Source organism: Paramisgurnus dabryanus, chromosome 5 (assembly GCF_030506205.2).
Source record: "Paramisgurnus dabryanus chromosome 5, PD_genome_1.1, whole genome shotgun sequence".
Classification (NCBI taxonomy): domain Eukaryota; kingdom Metazoa; phylum Chordata; class Actinopteri; order Cypriniformes; family Cobitidae; genus Paramisgurnus; species Paramisgurnus dabryanus.
This window is the reverse complement of record NC_133341.1, coordinates 23,955,369-23,975,056: the sequence shown is the minus strand read 5'-3', so window position 1 is coordinate 23,975,056 and position 19,688 is coordinate 23,955,369. Positions and strand designations below refer to the sequence as shown.

The following is a 19,688-nucleotide window of genomic DNA, read 5'->3' as shown; positions in this document are numbered from 1 at the left end:
CACCTCACAGTTAGTGATGAGATACTGGATCACATGCGTTGATAAGATTAGTCGACTTTATGCAGCGCTGCGCAGTACGAACGCCACATGACATCAAAGTGCCGCGAGAGCGAATCGACACGCCTTCTGTTTCAACCCCAAGAGACGATTGGCTAAAAACACGTGTTCCTTCATCACCTTCATCCAATGAGAGTGCGCCTCTGCCGTCAGCCACGCTTTAAAAAGCCGCTGAGTTGTAAACAATGAAAGTGTGTTGTACCATCTGCCGGTTGAATGTAAGTAAATAATTTGTTTAGATTTAAGTGTGTGTCAGCGGGGTTCAGTTGTTTTAGTATTGTCTGTTGTGTGGTACTATAGTAAAAAGTAACCATTTAAAACAGCGGTCTGACTTAACATTTTAAAAAGTAACTCTTTTATAACGGGTTAATAAATTCACGTGTAAAGTTAACTTACCTGCGTTGTCTTGTGTGTCTTGATCAGCAGGATGTTGTTTGTCTCAGTCCTCGTGTTTTGTATGAGTGCAGTGTTTACTGCACCAACTTTAGACCAGCAGTTAAATGACCACTGGCACCTTTGGAAGAGCTGGCATGAAAAAAGTTATCATGAGGTTTGTAACACTAAAATTAAAAATGCATGCTCTAGTCTGCAGAATGATAAACTGATGATTTGTACAAATGTCTGATGTCTTTCTGCAATGACTAATGATTTTTTTTTAGAAAGAAGAGGGCTGGAGGAGAATGGTATGGGAGAAGAACTTCAGAAAAATTGAGCTACATAACCTTGAACATTCTATGGGCAAACACAGCTATCGACTTGGCATGAACCAGTTTGGGGACATGGTGAGACCTTTACTAATATTATGATGCGATAAACCATACAAGAGCACTACTTCAGCCTTTTGAGGTTTCTGTGCTGTAACAAACAGCACCATACTGTACTTATTTGCTTAATGGCACTTTAGAAGACTTTTTTCCAACATTGAGATCGTTTATTCATTCAGACAAATGAGGAGTTCAGGCAGGTGGTGAATGGTTACAATCAGAACCCCAGCCGGAAATCACAAGGCTCTTTGTTCATGGAGCCCAGCTATTTTGAGGCCCCCAAACAGGTTGACTGGAGAGAGAAGGGCTATGTCACTCCTGTCAAAGACCAGGTGAGACCAGAGTTTGTCTTTGTAGTGCTCCTTCCTACAAAAATCGAAATCCTAAAGTTTAATTCTATGCGCATCTTTCTTTTAAAGCGGAGGTGTGGATCTTGCTGGGCTTTTAGCTCTACGGGGGCCTTGGAGGGCCAGCTGTTTCGTAAAACTGGTAAGCTGGTTTCTCTGAGCGAGCAGAATTTGATGGACTGCTCCAGGCCGGAGGGCAATCAAGGCTGCAATGGAGGACTCATGGACCAGGCCTTCCAATATGTTAAGGACAATAATGGGATTGATTCTGAGGAGTCGTATCCATACCTTGCAACAGTAAGTTCTTGTCATACATGGATTTATGTAATCCCTAATGGATTTAAAGGTCTGACCATAAATTGTCTTTGTGCATGAGCCCTTAAATAAATCTGACCTTATTGTCTCCAAATATTGTTTAAATGTAAACGCAAGTTGTTTTCTGTGATTTTAGGATGATCAGTGCCACTATGACCCTAGTTACAGCGCTGCTAATGACACTGGTTTTGTGGACATTCCCAGTGGTAAAGAGCATGCTCTGATGAAAGCTGTTGCTTCTGTTGGTCCAGTTGCCGTTGCTATTGATGCTGCTCATGAATCATTTCAATTCTACCAGTCTGGTAAGTAACTGCATTGGAATGCAAAATTGATTTCTGATAAGATCTGAAGTCTTTATCACATTTTAGAAAACCTTCTATGCACAGAAAGTGCACATTGCTGGTTTCTCTGTAACCTGTTTCTACCCCTCAACTTTAGGCATCTATTATGAGAAGGAGTGCAGCAGTGAAGACCTTGACCATGGAGTGTTGGTAGTTGGTTATGGATATGAAGGTGCTGATGTGCCTGGGAAGAGATATTGGATTGTGAAGAACAGGTATGATTCCACTTTAAATTGAATAAGCTTGAGACACTGTGGGTGCAGCCTTGTAACCGTATATCTCTGGTTCTTCATTTAGCTGGACTGAGAAGTGGGGAAACAAAGGCTACATCTACATGGCTAAAGATAGAAGGAATCATTGTGGTATTGCGACATCTGCCAGCTATCCACTCATGTAATGCTACTGAACTGTTCTCAGCATTCTGGATGCACTACATGACTTTTTTTATCCTATCCTACTTGAATTGTTTTAATTGTTTAACCTTGCTTTTTTATACCCGTTTTAATTCAATATTTTGTTGACTGAGTCTTTCGTAAAGGCTTTAGGTTTAGACAATGCCTTGTTTGTAGGCAGTTTCTCAAAGATTTATTTAAACTGACCAGTAAACACTACAGCCTGGTTTCACAGACAAGGCTTTGCTAAAGCCAGAACTAGCACCAAGCATCTTTTGTAAAAATGACTTACAAAGACATTACTGGTGTATCTTGAGACCAATCAATGACGTATTAAGATGTGTCCGTCAGTTGAGACGCCTCATATGTTAGTCTTGGACTAGCCTTAAGCCTTGTCTGTGAAACCCAGGAGTACATTGCACGGAATAAGTTGAAACCCTTTTTATTGTAGTGCAGTTATGTTTGTATTTGAGGTTTTAAACGGAGCTTTATTACAAATGCAAGACCCATGTTTACTACAAGTATGGTCTTCTGTGAGCTATTTGACCTGTAACTGGATTATTAAAATATTTAAACCTATTTGTCTCTTGTGTACCTTTTCACTAAAAGAATTGTCTACATGACTAAAAATATCGCACATGCTTTTTTACGGTTTTGATGGTCTGAACTCTCAGACACTGAGTTTGAGTGAAAGCAATTTTAATAAAAAGGGCAGACAGGATTCTTGTCCACTGATGGCTTGAAAGTCATTACACTAACGTTTGTTGGGATTTTGCTTCTGCTGGTTAACGTTTGATTAATCCCCACACATTTGTCAAATTTATTGGAGCAGTTATTCTACAAAGTGTTTATTTTAAAAACAATATTGGGAACCAGTTTATTCTATTTTAACCTCTTTAAAAGTGAAAATCAAACACAATGCTTACATGAATTCTGTGGGGTTTGCAAAATGTTTTATTGTGTGGTAACAAACTACATAAATTCAATATATTGAGCATTTGCCTCTAGACCTAGGCCCTATCATATGCCATATTTACCACTTTAATAGACATTGCAGTACTATTCTCTATAGCAGTGGTCTCCAACATGGTTGGCACCAGGTTGCCCTGAGTCTTGAGTTGCCTGCTAATGCACTTTCTATTAATGGCCTCAATCTTAATATTACTTTTTATATTTAGCTTTGCTTATGTGTGATAACACTTTAAACCATGATAAAACATTAGTCAAATTAAAATCAAGTAAAAAGTTGAGTAGACTTTATAAAAAAGTAGCCCTTTAGGTTGTTTTATCCTTTTATGGTAGCCCTTCCCAGCTGAAAAAAACAGCATACCAGCAAGACCAGCATATGTTGTGTTTTGGTGCTGGTTTTCAAGTGAACACCAGCTAAACCAGCATCAAACCAGCACCAGCATTAGCACCAGCTAAACCAGCTTTAGCACCAGCATCCCATGGTGGTCATACCAGCATATGTTGTGTTTTGGTGCTGGTATGCTCTGACCACCAGCTAAACCAGCATAGACCAGCATAATTCCCATGCTGGTCTATGCTGGTTTGATGCTGGTTTTTTCAGCAGGGTTTGCTCACAAAAAGTTTGAAGACCCCTGCTCTAGTCTTATGGTCCCCTTGAGTAATATTTTAAAATACTTTTGGCCTGCATTTGGGAGCTCACCCTATTGTGTGACAAAACTCTGCTTCTTTAAAATTTATTTTTAATTTGTATACAATGAAAGCTACAGTTTGCTATTTAATTTCTCTAACCTTAATCTCTGCCAATCTGTGTCACATTTGAAATGTTTGGGATCCAAAGGTGCGCGCTTGCGTTCGGTTGAGGAAACTTCCAGAACATTTTTTATTGTACTTTTTAAAGTTTATAGACTGACTTCTTTTTAAAAAATTGTTGCAAAAAAAAAAAAAAAATAGGTTAAGGAATCGTTGCACGTATGATGTCACGAGCACAAGTGACTGCGTCCTCGTGCGAGCTACAACAGAAAAATTACCTCAGAACGTTATTTTCGTTTACAACATATTTCATGTGTTAATATTACGTCTACTTCAATAAATATGATCACACTTTCGTCAAGAAAGTACAGAGATCAGGTTAGTAATTGGTAAAATATTGATTTATAATATTGAAAACATTTAAATATTGATTAAACCACCGGACGAGGTTAGGTTACGTTTTTCTCGTTTTTTCTTTTATCTAGTAGGGTATTCAAAAATAGCCAAAATAATGTAGCCACTACACTAGCCTACGGTTGCTGTCTGACCTGCTGAAATGAAACTGTTAGTAGCCCAAGTTATGTGATAAACATTTTGTCACGATTGTTTTTGTTCACAGACACTGATGGTATCCATAAGAATGGAGAAAGCTTCAAATGTTGGCAACATTCTGTCTATGAAACGGCAACAAAAGTAAGGTTCTACAAGTATTATGCACACACACAAAATTTTAACTTTAAGAGTGTCATGTTGTTAAAACTCACGATCACGTGTTGTCACTTCTGATGTTGTTAAATATATTAGCTTTAAAAGTTGAATGTGCTGTTACACACGTGAAAACTGTATTTCCAAATTATGCTGAGAGGGCCATTTCTTTTCTAAATACATTATTAGCAAAGATTACACACCGTGACATTGACACAACGCTGCTTAGCTTGGCTTACAGTTTGAGCTGTTAATATGAGTGGGCATTACGTGCTGGTTGCATGCGTTTTTGAATCACATGCTAAGCTTGGCTTTGCCTTTGCACTGCTGTTTTTAGTTCTAATTTCATTTTAAAAAGTCTTTATCAGCTTTATGGTCATCCAATATTGGTTAAGACAAGCCATTTCTTACATTATTGGCTGATGTTTCTTGATCATTATATGTTTTCTGCATTTTGAACATTTATTCATAATTAGTTCCTGACAAGGAACCTAGTACATGTTTGTGCTAAACTGTTGTGTTAAATAATTTTTACATAATATCAGAAATTGGAGGCCATATTTCCTTTTTGTTCTTCTAGTATTGTGATTCAGTCTATCCTTCTGTCTTGATTTAAGATCCAACTTTATTTTATTAATTGTAGTTCAGAAATACATTTAGCTAAAAAGTTATATTAATTATCACGATGATGACAGTGACAAAGATACTAGCCTTACTACAAAAAAGTCCTACAATAACATTTCTGTTACTAGAGAGCCCTCTGCTGGTACAGACTGTGATGACATCAAAGAACCAAAATACCTGCAAGTCTTTCTTTCTTTCTTTCAAGCAAACATATGCAAAATACTCTTCTTTCTTTCTTTCTTTCTTTCTTTCTTTCTTTCTTTCTTTCTTTCTTTCTTTCTTTCTTTCTTTCTTTCTTTCTTTCTTTCTTTCTTTCAAGCAAACATATGCAAAAGACTCTTCTTTCTTTCTTTCTTTCTTTCTTTCTTTCTTTCTTTCTTTCTTTCTTTCTTTCTTTCTTTCAAGCAAACATATGCAAAATACTCTTCTTGTGTGACATGATTAGGATATTGGTAGAAAGCGAGGTATCCATATAATCCATATAATGTACTGATTTTGATTTGATACAGTTGTTTGGCAGAATGCAAATGCTTTTCAAAATCAAATGAATTGTAATAATAAATCAATATTTTACACTAGTTTGTCATTAGGACAATTTTTTAATTACAATAAAAGGGCCCCCTTATGTCCTTCACTTTAAATTGCAACAAAACAAATTTTGATTTGTTATTGGATTTTTTTCTTGTCCCTCTTTTACTTTACTTTTATTAGGAATGTATTTGCTTTTTTGATAGTGTGTTATGCCTGGCTCACACCACAGGATAATCGGGCCGAATTTACCCCGATTTTCCCCTCTCGAGAATCCAAGGGAAAATCGGGCAATGGACCTTGATCGGCTCCGAAGTTCGGCCTAGATTATCCTGTAATGTGAGAGGTTTATTACACAAATTTTCACTCTTTAACCCTTAGAAACCCAAGTTACATATTTTCATAAACATTTGGAAAGATGGTTCAGATATTATATTTTCATAATAATTAATATTATTCTTTAGATTGGCAATTAACAAATATTTTTTTTATTATTTGTTGTGTTGTCTAGTAAGTAGAAGGTTTAAAGCTAATGGATATATAGTGTTGATGAATTTATATTTCAATGTAATGTTTTGACTACACGGCCATACATACATTGTTAAAATTGCTTTGTCCACTGGATGGCAGTATATGTAATCAGTGCATGTGTTTGAGGTTTCACATACTTTGGCCTGTAGGCCAGTGCGACCTTTACTTCCTTATTGTGGAACATCTAATGACTGAAATAAAAAGCACTGAACAATGATGAAGTATGAAGAACACGAGCTGCCTGAGAAACTAGCGACATTGCCTGCAGTGTTACAACCCGTGCACCTCTACTACACAATAAATATGAAAACTCTGACCTGTGCTTTTGTGCGGCGGTGGCAAATTTAGCTACATTGGGCTTCTCTAAAATGGAGCGGGGAAAAATAACTGGAACACAATGAGGGAAAAGAAGTTTGTCAGACTTCATTAAGTATCAAGGGAACATCGCTGGAACTGGCAACGCAAAGCGCACCGGGCCCGTGTGCCATTAATCACGTCTGACAAGGAACCGGAGCAGGGGGCGTAGGGAGGGAGCGCAGTATGCGGGTGCCGCTGCCAGCGGCTCTGTTTATGATTACTGTGAGGGGTCCTGACTAAGCTAGCAGCCCGAAGAGGAGCGGCGCAGAAATCCAAGATCAGGAAAAAGTCAAAGCCAAGGAGCCTTCATCTAGCATTACTCTTCTCCTTTTAAAAATGACACAGCCACCAATATGATTAGACCAGAGCGCTGACTATCCTCCAAACAATTTCTAAGCATCGGAGCGGAGTTAAAAAATTGAAAAACGGTGCGATATTGGCTTTTAAAGGAAAGTAATCAGTGTATAAAGCTTCACTCTACTTTAATTTGCCATAGTGGAGGCTTTCATAAGGAGGCGGGGCGGAAAGAGGCAAAAAAGCCTGCTGTCCGCAGTTTCATCTATGTTCTCCATTTTGTAAGCTCTCACAGCAAGACCGTGTCTTTCCTCCTTTTCCTGGTCCGCCACCCCAGATGCAGAAAATAAATGGGAGTGAGAGAGGAGGAGAAAGGAGGCCTGTGACTGGTGGAGATGGAGGCCTGTGTTAAGTGCTGTGCTTGAAAGCACGTCTGGCCTCATTAGATGTCAGTTGTAACAATACTGAACTGGCAGCAAGGACTGCTGTGAGTCTCACAACCATAAATCACAGTCTGACAGCTCTCTGACAGGGCTGGGAACCAGCACACATGCAAACACTGACTACTCCCTCTCTCTCTCTCTCTCTCTTAGCCACACATTCTCCTTTTTCTCTGACGCACAACATCTTTTTCTCCTTTTTTCTTCCTTTCTGTAGACTCTCTCGCCACGAATCCTGCAGTGAAATTTTGTCTTGTTTTGTGTTGCATCGTTCGATTGAAACGTGACACTTTTTGACATGCACATGCGTTTTAATGTTTGTGCGTGAGTCCAGAGGAACGGGCAGCACCCGCCACTGTCTGCTCATGTCCATTAGGTTGGCATGTGACGGTGTGTGTGACATTGCTCCTGAGGAAGGAAGCAAGAGAAACAAGGCCTGTGGGTCATTAATCACTACTCCCCCTGACACACACAAACAGAGTATAGGACTCCATCCCACACACAAACACACACACATACACTCACATACAGCTGTCCTACTCTTCGCTCTTGAGGAACGTTGACTTCTCCACCCAGCTTTCCCACCCATAACCTCCATTAACTCCCTTCTGTTTTTCTTCTCTTAGCTTCTTCTCATCTTTATTTGGCTCGGTGACATGACTCATCTTCTCACATCTACATCAGACACCAGTTTAACAGGGATATGTTCATCTAGATCGCGTTGAGAGTTTTGCACTGCCAACTTTTACTCTCCCGTTCCTCCTCTCATTTTCCATGTCATCATTTATACTGATGGCTGGTAATTTGGCATGCTTAGGTTCTTCGCTGTCATCTATTTACAGGTCTGACTGATAGAAACGGATTGGTGTGTGTATATTACAAGTCGGATTAATGAATGTTGTGTATGAGAGTGAGTTACAGGCCGATCTGATAGATGATGCGATTACAAGCTTAGACAAATATTCTCTCCTCAGTACGGCAGACTGCTACGTTTTGTTCAACATCTTCCATTAGGGTGTCCTGCTCTTCATGTACATAGTTTGAAGATACACAGAGCAAGCATTTTGACATGAGGTGTAGTGTGGGAACAGAGAACAGAACACAGTGACGATGAGGAAAAACAGATGTAGCTTCACAGCTAATAGTCGAAAGCACTGATAATGTTGCCTGCCAATGTAGACCTTACACACATACTAGCAGATAAGTGGCAAGCTCATTTTTTTAAACAGATGGTCTACCCACATTACCCTACCGTGGTTCAAACAGACTGTAACCAATGAGGCTTAGGAAAACCTCAGAGCACACAACCAATAACATTGTGGTCCCTACAGGAATTGTTAGCTTGTCTGCTTACTTGATGAATAGCTTGCAGATCAATTGGTTTCCAATACTATCGAAAAGGCAATGGTGGTTAATGAATGTGTGCTTTTGTGTCATTATGCAACAGAAATCAGAGTGTGTAAGCATATGTGTGTGTGTGCATATTGTAACCGCTGGCCCATTAGGGTCAGCAGAAGTGAAATAGTCAGGTATCAGCACTTTAGCTCCTGCTAGAGAATAAACAGTCACTTCTAAGGTCAGCTGTGTGATACACAAATACACACAGAGAGACTACCACAAACACTGTTAAATTAAAAAAATGTCAGAAGTAGGACTTGATTAATTGTTTTTTAAAATGTGGTCGATTCAAAATCGATTCTCAAAGAGCAGAATCGTTTTTATCTTTCATATTTATTTCCGCAAACATTAAACGTAAGATTAATGTTGATCTAATGACTAGTCTTCTTCACTCTTCATTCATTCAGTGCTTAAAATGGCAGTTTCATCGACATTGATGCCACCTTCACATAAAAAGTCAGAAGTATGGAAGCATTTTTGTGTTGTGTCTTTTTAATTTCTTTTTATTAGTTACCCACTTGTAAACTGCTGTTCATTGTTCTTTTTTATTAATATAGTATTTGTATTAAATCTATATTCATTGAGTTGAATCGAGAATCAAGTATAAAAACCTACCCGAGAACCGGAATCGAAATCGAAACGATCTGGAACATCTGAATCAATACCCAGCCCTAGTCAAAAGGTTTTTAAGCTTGTATGACTTGCTTTTGTGGAACATAAAGGTTGCATTATACCTCTACATATGAACCTACGCCATAAGCTATGAGTCTTTGCGTTTTTATGAGTTTTTATTGATACTTTAAAAAATATAAAAATTTTTTTTTAATTTTGTTGTTGTTAATGTCGACATGCAAATATATATGCAGATTGCTAGTAGGCAGTGTCGATGGGAGCGTTACAGTATCAATGCAAAAGCCGAAAAAGAAACAGTTGTGATGGAGGTAAATAGACAGCGACTTTTGTTGCAGCTTGAGTCGTTAAATATCACTCTTTGGTCCTTCTTTTTCATACTGTCGCACCGGAAATGCGTATGATGCTAATTGTTTGAGGCTATGTAGAGCTATGTACAGGCTACGGTGTAGGTCTGACGTAGAAGTCTAAATAATGCTTAAGGGGTTGTGTACACCCAAACATTTACGCCCGCGGCCGGCGCATGTTTTCAATTGTTTTCAATGGAAGCTCAGCGTTTTTCAAATAAGCTAGCAGCTAGCGGGTTTTTTCCGCGCTGAAAACCGGCGCTCGGCGGTTTTTCCGCGCTCGGCGCTGAGCGTCGAGAGTTGAAAGAGATTCAACTTTGGGAGAAAAGCTCCGCTCGTCAATGTCAGTTCTCACACGGCCGCCCAATCACAGTGCAGGAGAGGCGGGACATTACCACAGCAACCAACCGGCTCGCAGCTGAAGTTTCACAGCTACCAAAGCGCTCAGCTGAAGAAAGCTGGCACTCAGCTGAAAAACAGCTGGCATTCGGCGTCCTCAAGGCGTTTTCAGCCGCGTTTAAAAGTTTTGGTGCTAATGCTAATGGTCTAATCAGATTCAATGGATTTGCTAAGCTATGCTAAAAATGGTATCGCCAGACCCGTAGATCAGCTGAATAGATTGCAAAATGGTAAATATCAAATGTTTAACTTTTTAAGTGACGGTTTACATTTTGTGTCTGGTGCGTGCACAAATATGTTATTTTAAGTGTGGTGCGACATGCTTTTTCTTTAACGCGTGGCAGAAATATGATATGCTAAATATGATAAGATGTTGCAGTGTGTGTTCCTATAACTCAATTGGTAGAGCATTGTTTTAGCGTTGTAACAGGCCATGGGTTTGATTCTCAAGGAACACACATACTGAAATTTTTTGACCTTGTAAAGTACTGTGAGTTGCTTTGGGTGAGGCGTCTGCCAAATTTGTAAATATGAGTGACAGCTTCTACTCCCATTCACTGTCATTGATGGAAAAGGAACACCATGCCGGTATTTAACTTTCTTTTCATATCAAATGTTAAGAAAGGTCATGTGGAATGACATGAGTAAATGGTAACAGAATTAAAAATTTTAAGTGAATTAACCCTTTGTGTTCAGTTTGATGTGACTACAGCAAAACAATGCTGAGATTCCTTTGACAGCATCTGCTTTTCTTCTTACACTAATGACTGTTTCTTCACAGCGAGTCTGTTGTATGTTTGACGCAGTCGACTATAATTATTACCGCGGTTAGTTAGTTATGCCATAAATCACGTCCACGGCATTTGTTCAACCGTCAAGAGTTTTGCCAAAAAATCTAATGAGCATATTTGTGCGGTGAAACCATGCAACCTTGTTGTTTTTACTCATTAAATCTCAAATAAGCCTATAAGATGCATCTGCTATCATGTCTTATATATGTTCCCATCTCTCGTTTTTTCTCGTTTTGATCTTCTGTATCTCTCTTCCACACCACACGTCCTTTTACTACCTAACACCTTCCCCCTCCACCCACCCACCCACTGATCTCACCTCTCGGTGGCCTCACGCACCAGCACTGCCATTAATCAGTGGCCAGGATCATGTCTGCCAGTTAGACTAAACAAGAGCATTTGTGAGGATTTGCTCCCCCTCATTAATCATCTTGACAGTTTGAAAAACACATTTCCCCTTTAATGACTGTATTTGGATAATCAGGTCTGTTCCCCTCCCTGCCAGTTTCTCTCTCTCGCACTTTTTCTCGCTCTCCTGCCTTCGGTTTTTCCTCTCACCGAAATGGCATTGAGAACAGCTGGGTTAGCTTACCGCCAAGACAGAGAGGGCAAGGAGACCGAGTGGTTACCATCACCGCTGCTGAAAGGGAGGGAAGGGGGCGTTGAGTCAGTAAAAATAATCACATTGCACTGGAAAACTTTTGCTCGTACTTAAGAAACCCCTGCCGCTTCTCATAACATAAACTTGGCTGTGCTGTGGATGGATGTGCATTTGCTACCTCACACACACACAGCGAAGGGCCATAAAATACAGCGGAAGCGAAATCTGGTGACTAGAGGTTTCAGAGCTGTGTGGTATGTACAGGGTTGTCACATTATGAAGAAAAATGGCAAGGTGTTGACAAGAGTACTTTTATCTCTGTATATTTCATTAAACAAGACTTGACAGATTTCTATACCTTCATGTGCCCTTCGGCTATGTGTGTGTGTGGACACATACTTAACCTTTAATAATAGGGCTATACAGTGGCAATCTTTTAAAAGGCTAGGTGGGAAAAAGGTCTCTTTTAGCTGTGTTTAACAGCGCCGGTTCTTTCCATACCAGCTCGCCCAGAGTCTGTCAGACAGCAGCCTTAATACATGGAGTTTAATGGATTGGTCGACCTTTAAGTTTAACACATCGTTGTGTCACGGTTACACCTAACATTTCCCATTAGAAGTTTATAAATGATGTCATACTGTCAACTTAAACCTGACAGAGGCTTTTAAACATTATGACAAACATTATACTGCCCTGTGACTGAGGGCAGTAGGTAAAATAAACAATTACAAAACTCTACATGTCCTCACGGTAATGTTTTGAAATGGCAATATCTTAGTATTACATTTCAAAACTCATCTTCTAAAAGCATGTTATTGGATGTTAATGTAGCTAGTTGTTTGAATTATATGCTGATGGTTTATATATGCTGACAAATCATGATATCCAATGAATCAAATTAATTACATAATAGAAACTGACAGCATTCCCCAGCAGATGTCACCACTCCATTCTGCGGAACGTATTACACAGAGGTTTCGAAATGATTTGATGATTTTGAAAAAGATTGAAGTTGTACCGAGCCCCGGTCACTTATTATGGCTATGTAAGGAACTCCGAATTGTGCTTGCCCTTTGACATATTACAGAGGAAATATGAGGTATTGGAGATTGAGGGGGATGTAGCTTGGATACCGAACAGGAAAAGGTCCTGTCACTTTGGGCTTGACTCTGGATCAATCTTAACCCCACTGTTCCGGTGCCAAGGCACGATTTTTCACGAGCACAACATTCGTGACATCGTTGCCGCGCTCCCCCAGCGCGTTCGCAAATGGAATCCAGCTGTAGCGGTGGAATGCACGTTATTAGCGGTTAGCCATAATTGCGACACTCGTTTGCCTGCGTTGTAGGGCTGTCGTCACACATACACATAGTTTTGGTAGACAAATGGGATGACTACGGAGGTGTGCACCGCACGACTTGTGTTGTTGTTGCTGGCTCACGCAGTGCTATTTCGTGATGTGGTTCGCGTGATTAAGAGTTAACAATACTGCCTGTGGAACGTCCTCAATGGAGTTTAAGTCATGAAGCCGCGGTTGTGTGATTGATATTCTTTATGAGTCGGAGAAAGGATAGCTGTGTGTGAGAAATAGAGAGGTCTGTTCTGTATCACAGTGACAAACAATCATGAGAGTACTTCATGCTGTAATTAACTAATGTAATGTATATGGGAGTTTGAGAAGTGAAAGAGAGATAGAGTAACATAATCAAAGAGAAAACAAGAAAGAAACCAGGAAAGAGAGTGTAGGTGCAGAGAGACAAGAGACAAGATATAAACAGAGAAAGACAGCATAAGAAAAAAGAAAGGGGGTAAGTCTCCCTTTCTCGTTCTCTCTCTCTCTCTCCATTCTTTTTCAGGCTAGGGCTGTCAGCCTCATGAGTTGCTGTGGACTTGGCGGCTAATTGAGGAGCAGCTCCACACCCTGTCGTCATTAATCACTAGGGCTGCCGGGCTGCCTGCCCGGGACACTGCTGTGATAGGCTGTAGCTCTCACACACACATACACACGCTACTCTTTCCCTCCTCAGCATTTGACTGGACATGGGGGAAGGGGGGATCTCACCCCCCCACCTCTATTCTTAAACCAGTGGGACAGCAGAGAAAGGGAGAAAGAGATCAATCAAACAGGTGTAGCCCTGCTGAGAAGACACTGGTCAGGGACTAAATTAACTCCACACCCCCACCCTCACATCCATCCAGCTCCCCTCCCTCCACAAGCAGGCGACAGAAACAGAGTGACTGCATATTGACTCAGCTGGAGCCCGGGAGAGAAGGGAGAGAAAGATAAATGGCAGGGAGAGATTGATGAGGAGAAAGATGGAAAGAAGGATAGAGCAGGAATGTGATGAACGAGTGTGAACGGGGTGATGGCAGGATTAATCCCTCTCCGTCGGATAAATGTAAAAAGTCCTCCCTGCCATTTAACCTTGCACCCTTTAACGAATATTTTTTTTCTCTTTCTCCTCATTCTTCACGAGAAGGTCGTGTTTATATGCTTTAAAAGCCTGTTACTGTATTTTTTATTGATACAAAATGGGTGATCTGGCATAAACAAACATTTATCACAAATTCAGTGATTTATCTGTTTTGCAGTTCCATCGTTATTCCAGTAGGGGCAACATAAACCAAGTTATGAGCTCATCAATTTTCATGGGCTGTACACAAATAGTCCTTAACTATATTAGATAACTTCCTCTCCAAGTCTCACAAGAGCTAACAGGAAGTTATTCAAGACCATTTATTCTTAAATAGGCTCTTGGCAATGGACCTTACTTTAATATATGATCCTCTCTTTATGTCAACAAAATGCAATGCTGTATAAAAACAATTTAAAGCCACTTCCTACATCTTTATGACATGTGATGGTAGTTTGGGTGTTGGTAACTGTCTAAATAATTTTTGCCGAGACCCAATATTAATGTTTATTCTCATTTGCACACATGAACTCCTGGTTTCCCTTAAGAGGCAAACCGTATGCTGTGTCCTTGCAAGAGAGCTTAAGTTAACAGAGGTGGTAGAGTGATCTATTCATTTAATGGCCCTGTCAAGTGACACCTGTGCTGCGTCCTCTCCTGTCTGAAGTGCTAATGAACTGAGAATCTGTGTGTACGTGTGTGTGTGTGTTTGGCACTTCTCAGTGCTTGAAAACATCTCCACTCATAGTTGTTGGAAAAATGGTTTTCAAGAAAAGACTTGCTAAACTGAGCACTTCAAAACGTTCTTTTGGATATTAAGACTAACAGTCACATTATCACATAAACAATCTTGAATCTTGACCCTCTTTGTTACGCAACATTGAGCATGACTTTCTGAACCGAAGCGCACAGCACGCTCGGGGTCAAACAATAGGGTCCGCACTCCTGGGGGTCATGTCAGGCATTTGATAAATATTTCTCTATTAACAGCCTCCCATTGTCATCTTTTGCCCTTTGTGTAGCAAGGCAATCCATCAGAGTGTGTTGGGAGTGAGAGCACGGCTCCCATGGGTTATTACCAGGCTATCATTGAGCTGTATTTAAGACCCAATACTCCCTTGTGCTGAGGCAGCTCTTTACACAATGCTGCAGAGGCACAAACAAGCAGCGGTGACTAACACTGCACTTTCACATTAGGAGCAAAACAGTAAATAGTGAGAGGCTTTATTTTGTGTGTTAATAGCTAATAGGGAACAAAAGTGTCGGTAGTGCAGAAAGCTGAAGTTAAAGATTAGTTACTCAAGAGAAGGTGCAATGTATATAGGAAGCACAAAAAGGTCTTACGAGTTGACGTTTATATAATTGCTGAAGTGTATATTTTAAAAGTATATATACATTAGTTTTTAATGTGTTTGGAAGTAAATGTCAGAGCATTTTTTTCTAACAGCTAGAGATGCACTGATATTAAATTTGATAGTGATTATTCAGACTGATATCTGCCAATACATATAGTTTGGTGGTTATATTAACTTGCATTAACTAAATTCTGAAGATTAATATTTTCTTAATGTTATTAATTGACACAATGATAATTAATATTGAACATTAAACTAGTAATGCTTCTTTACATTTTCTATACACAGAGCTCAAATTCATTGCATTTCCTGTTCTCTTTTGATTGAGAGGATATATCGGCCATGACTATTGGCTGTTTTTAAACTGTTGGCCGATAGTGAGAAAAATTGCTTTAATCGACCAATACAGATTATCGGTGCAACTCTAGTAACAGCTAAACTATACTATACTACTGACTTTAAATTCTGATCAAAATCATATGTGAAAGAGAGGGTATTACTCTGAGAGCTAACATTGAAATAAAAAAAGAGAAACGAGGGACAAAAACTCATCTATAAATGTAATCAAGTTTCATTTATTACACAAAATAAGACTTTGTTAAATGGATAGCACTGCCATCACAACATATTACTTTTATCTGAATTCTTTTCCTCTCTCCACATCCAATTCCCAACTTGCAGATTCAGCTACAATAGAAAATATATCACATCTTTTCATTTTATTCTTTGAACTGTACAAGTACAAAATAAACGCCAAATCATAAAGGAACAAATTTGCTGTTGACCAAGTCATGCTCGTCCGTTCTCCAATAGAGAACAAGTTGCACAGATGTATCGCACAAAAGAAAGCGACATTAAAAGAAAGATTTTATGTCTGAGAGACAATATGTCATAGTCCATCTTTGCAAACGTTGTAATATTTCAAAGTGTATGATGGGAGCCATATTCATAGTGAGAAAATACTGCTTCCCTGTGAAAATGATAATTATTCATTTTGGCGGTAAATATCCCTTAAAAACAAAAAGTCAAGCGCTCGAGTGAAAAATAAATACAGACTTTTGGTAAATCGAAAAAAATTGATCAGATAAAATGAGTTCCTGCATTCTCATGAATCTGCATTTTCTCATTAGCACTCCACATAAAGGTCTTAAAGGTTCCCTAGTATCCTAATGGAAATGGGGTGACCATTTATTAAAGTGTCATCCAAAGCAGATGAGATTTCATTCCTCATAGCAATCCTGTGTTTTGCTTGTTTTTAGGGGAATCTGGGATTCTGTGTGCTTTCCAGCTCCCCTTGGGCTCATGCCAATATCTTTACACTGTCCATAATCTTTTAATCACTGGTAACCAAGAGCAGAAGCTGAGCCCAGTCTTTGACTATATAGAGCATAGGGAGAATAGTATGGCGCTGTGGCCTGAAGAGAGTGCATAGGCAGGGATGGACCTCCTGGCAAATGGGCCTTTCCATAGGGGTGGTACCGTGCCAAACCTAGCCCTGGTGATCCACGCAGAGAGAGGGAACTGGGAAGAGCTCCTGGGCTGCTAGGAGGCGGCAGGTGGAGGTGGCAGGAAGCAGCAGATGAGACAGATGAAGGATAACCAGAGAGCAGCTTCCCATCCACACCTGACAGGGCTGTGTGTGTACGCAAATGGGCCAAAAGTTCCTCTGAGGTGGCAAAGCGTTTGTCACAAGGGCCACCCACTGAGACCCAGTTACAGGCATGAAAGTGAGGTTCATTTTGCAGCATGAAACCGTAAGTATAGAGAGGATGGGAAAGAGATGAGGTGGTGCTAGAGGACAGAGAGCTGGGGTGTAGGGAGTGAAGGTGATGGGCAGGATACATTAGAGGGAAGCCAGACTTGAGGGCAGATGATGGATCGTGAACACAAGAAGAGCAATTGCTGCCCCCAAGATGGGGTGCATTGGGGTAGGTGAGGCAGTACGGGTCCCTGCACAAACCCTGCATAAATGAGGGAGGCGAAGCCCCTGTAAGAGGGCTGGAACTGGGGTGCTTCCCTGGCACACCCATCCCGCCACCAACTAAACTAGATTTAGAAGGGTCCAACCCAGGCACATACTGAGAAGGATAGCCTGCATAGGCCCCTACAATGGAGCCATGGTAGCCCATGGTGGAGGACGGGAGGGGAAAAACAGAATGACCCGGTTTGAAGGGAGACACGGGGGCAATATGGCCCGTGCCCAGGCTAGGCTGAGGGGGTTGGGTGTCAGCCTTATTGTCAGGTTGAGGACTGCTAGAGGAACTGGCACTGCTGGAGTTCGCACTAGCCCGTGCGTGACTGGAGTTGGCTATCTGTGCAATGTCCAGGCTTGATTTATTGTGGTCTGAATCTTTTTTCGCATTGCGATCGCCTGCACCGCCGTCACTCCCTTGGTCTGAACCCGCAGCTTTGGAGTCCACGTGGGTTGTTTGTAGATGTGTCGTTTTCTGTGAGAGGGGGGACTGAGTCTGGCGATGCGTGTGTGACTGTCCTAATGTCTGCTGAGAAGGAGAGCTGGCCCGTGGAGAGGAGACACGCGCAGGTAAAGAGGAGCATGTCACAGCTGCAGATCCGCTATTTGGCACTCTGAACCCTGTCTTATCAGCTGAGCTGTTGCCATCCTTCCGGCATTCTGATCCAGTTTTAGAATAAGGCTTAAAGCTGGACTTGTCATCTAGGTTCTGATGCTCCACAGGCTTCAGGCTGGAGCTAGTGGAACGACTGTCCTTGTCTCCATGACTGCTGGAGGAGAGGGATCCCAGTTTAGAGGGAGGTGGGTCTGGTTTACCGATCTGAGAGCAGGTCTGAGCCAGCAATGCCAGGGGACTCTTTTTAGCATCCAGCTGTTGAGATAAAGAATGGGAATAAGATGTTAATTCATAATAATGTATAACTTTACTGAAAAAATGAATACTAAATAAAAACTAAAAATGTTGGTATTATGGATACTGACAGATACCACATTTAATTTTAAAACCTGTTCTAATGAAGATATTATTTTTAGAAAGGGGTGAACAATGTAGCAATTCTTCTGTTTAAATGTATATTACGCTTAAAGAATCAGATAACACATTTAAATTAGTTTGAGGAGGGGGAGTTAAAAAAAACGCGCACCACGAGACGGTTCTAAATTATTACTTTTTATTAAGGTAACAAAAATTCACTGATAGGCTATATAAACGGTTGTATTTACAATACAAAATATAAGTATAAACTAAATGAAAACGCACGTCAGTACCAATCAGGAAATGTGAAAGCTTTAAAATGTTGGCAGCTACTGCACGGCCTCTGCGCTCCGTCTGTCCATATACAAAATATATTTTTGCGATTTCAAATTTAAACTAATGCAACTAATGCCTATTGGTTACAAATGTTTGCTACAAATTAACGATGTTACAAATTTACACCGAGACTGATTAAATACATTTTTTGTTAAAAAAGCAAAGACTAAAAAATAGCATAATTACTTAATCCGAGTATATTTCATATGTTTTTCCTTATAGAAAAAAAGTAATAAAGGTGACTTCATTAAAAATGAGTTAATCTGACCTCGATGCTCACTGGTGCGGAGCTCAGCGGCTGGAGATACTCCGGGTGAAGTATGTGACTCGTGTGAGCGGTCAACATTTTGAGAATCCGTATAGGCAGCCTCTTTTCCTGACGCGCGGGATCACCGTAGGGCAGCGAGGCGATCGAGTCGGTCCGGGATTTTAAACAGGTGGGTGAACTACCGTTGTCAACGTAAGGATACTGGTTCCGTGAAGTGACTGCAAATCCAAAAGGCAATTCGCTCATCTGGTTCGGGGCGGATCAGAGACCTGTCGGGGCGGGCGTCATTCAGTTCTCATTTAGAGATATCCAATGACTTCAATAAAGAACCAAACGACATTATATCCTCTTCTGCTGACAATACATCAGCTCCGTTTGTAGTCCAAAAACAGAGAGCTGTTATAGTCTCTATAAAGAACTTGCGCTTCGTCTCCACATCGTTCCGTCACCGGATCAAAACGTTGCCTTAAACCCAAACGATCGCGAGTCCTTTACGCACAAACGAAGACAACGTGAAGAAGTGATCTTGCTCACTTACCACGCACTCTGATTCACACTGATACAAACAGTGATAATAGCATTTCTTTGGTCCGTGCGCGCTCCGATCTGTGCACTACAACCTCCGCGCGCATATACACTCCTCTCGTACTGAAGATCTGAGGGCAACTTCAAAGCGCTCAGGCGCCGACCAATCGGCTGGATCTGCATTAGTAATAAGTGGGTAGGCACAACAGGGGCGGAGACTATCCTCCTCTTTCCTTTAAACTTGCTTGGGACCTGCTGGCCAAGT

General features: G+C 40.7%; 2 protein-coding genes across 2 annotated transcripts; one reads left to right on the top strand and one right to left on the bottom strand.

Annotated features, from left to right (window-relative positions):
- Positions 1 to 255: 255 nt before the first annotated feature.
- Positions 256 to 2,334, top strand: ctsll (cathepsin L, like). The gene is made up of 8 exons (XM_065250431.1): positions 256 to 275; positions 484 to 607; positions 717 to 839; positions 1,001 to 1,153; positions 1,241 to 1,465; positions 1,620 to 1,785; positions 1,922 to 2,039; positions 2,122 to 2,334. Coding segments are annotated over exons 1-8 (1,011 nt in total). The 5' UTR covers positions 256 to 273; the 3' UTR covers positions 2,222 to 2,334.
- Positions 2,335 to 15,904: 13,570 nt separating this feature from the next.
- znf703 (zinc finger protein 703) lies at positions 15,905 to 19,552 on the bottom strand. The gene is made up of 2 exons (XM_065250430.1): positions 18,899 to 19,552; positions 15,905 to 18,192 (listed from the first exon to the last, which is right to left on the bottom strand). Exons 1-2 carry the CDS (start codon positions 19,142 to 19,144, stop codon positions 16,687 to 16,689), a joined length of 1,752 nt encoding a protein of 583 aa, XP_065106502.1. The 5' UTR covers positions 19,145 to 19,552; the 3' UTR covers positions 15,905 to 16,686.
- Between the last annotated feature and the right edge of the window lie 136 nt (positions 19,553 to 19,688).

Bases quoted from the DNA above. Each gene is read 5' to 3' on its own strand.
- znf703 (XM_065250430.1), bottom strand. From the start codon at position 19,144: ATGAGCGAATTGCCTTTTGGATTTGCAGTCACTTCACGGAACCAGTAT. The intron at 18,193-18,898 runs GTCAGATTAACT...TTATCTCAACAG, and splicing joins CCGCACCAGTGAGCATCGAG to CTGGATGCTAAAAAGAGTCC.
- ctsll (XM_065250431.1), top strand. The intron at 608-716 runs GTTTGTAACACT...ATTTTTTTTTAG, and splicing joins ATGAAAAAAGTTATCATGAG to AAAGAAGAGGGCTGGAGGAG. The intron at 1,786-1,921 runs GTAAGTAACTGC...CCTCAACTTTAG, and splicing joins ATTTCAATTCTACCAGTCTG to GCATCTATTATGAGAAGGAG.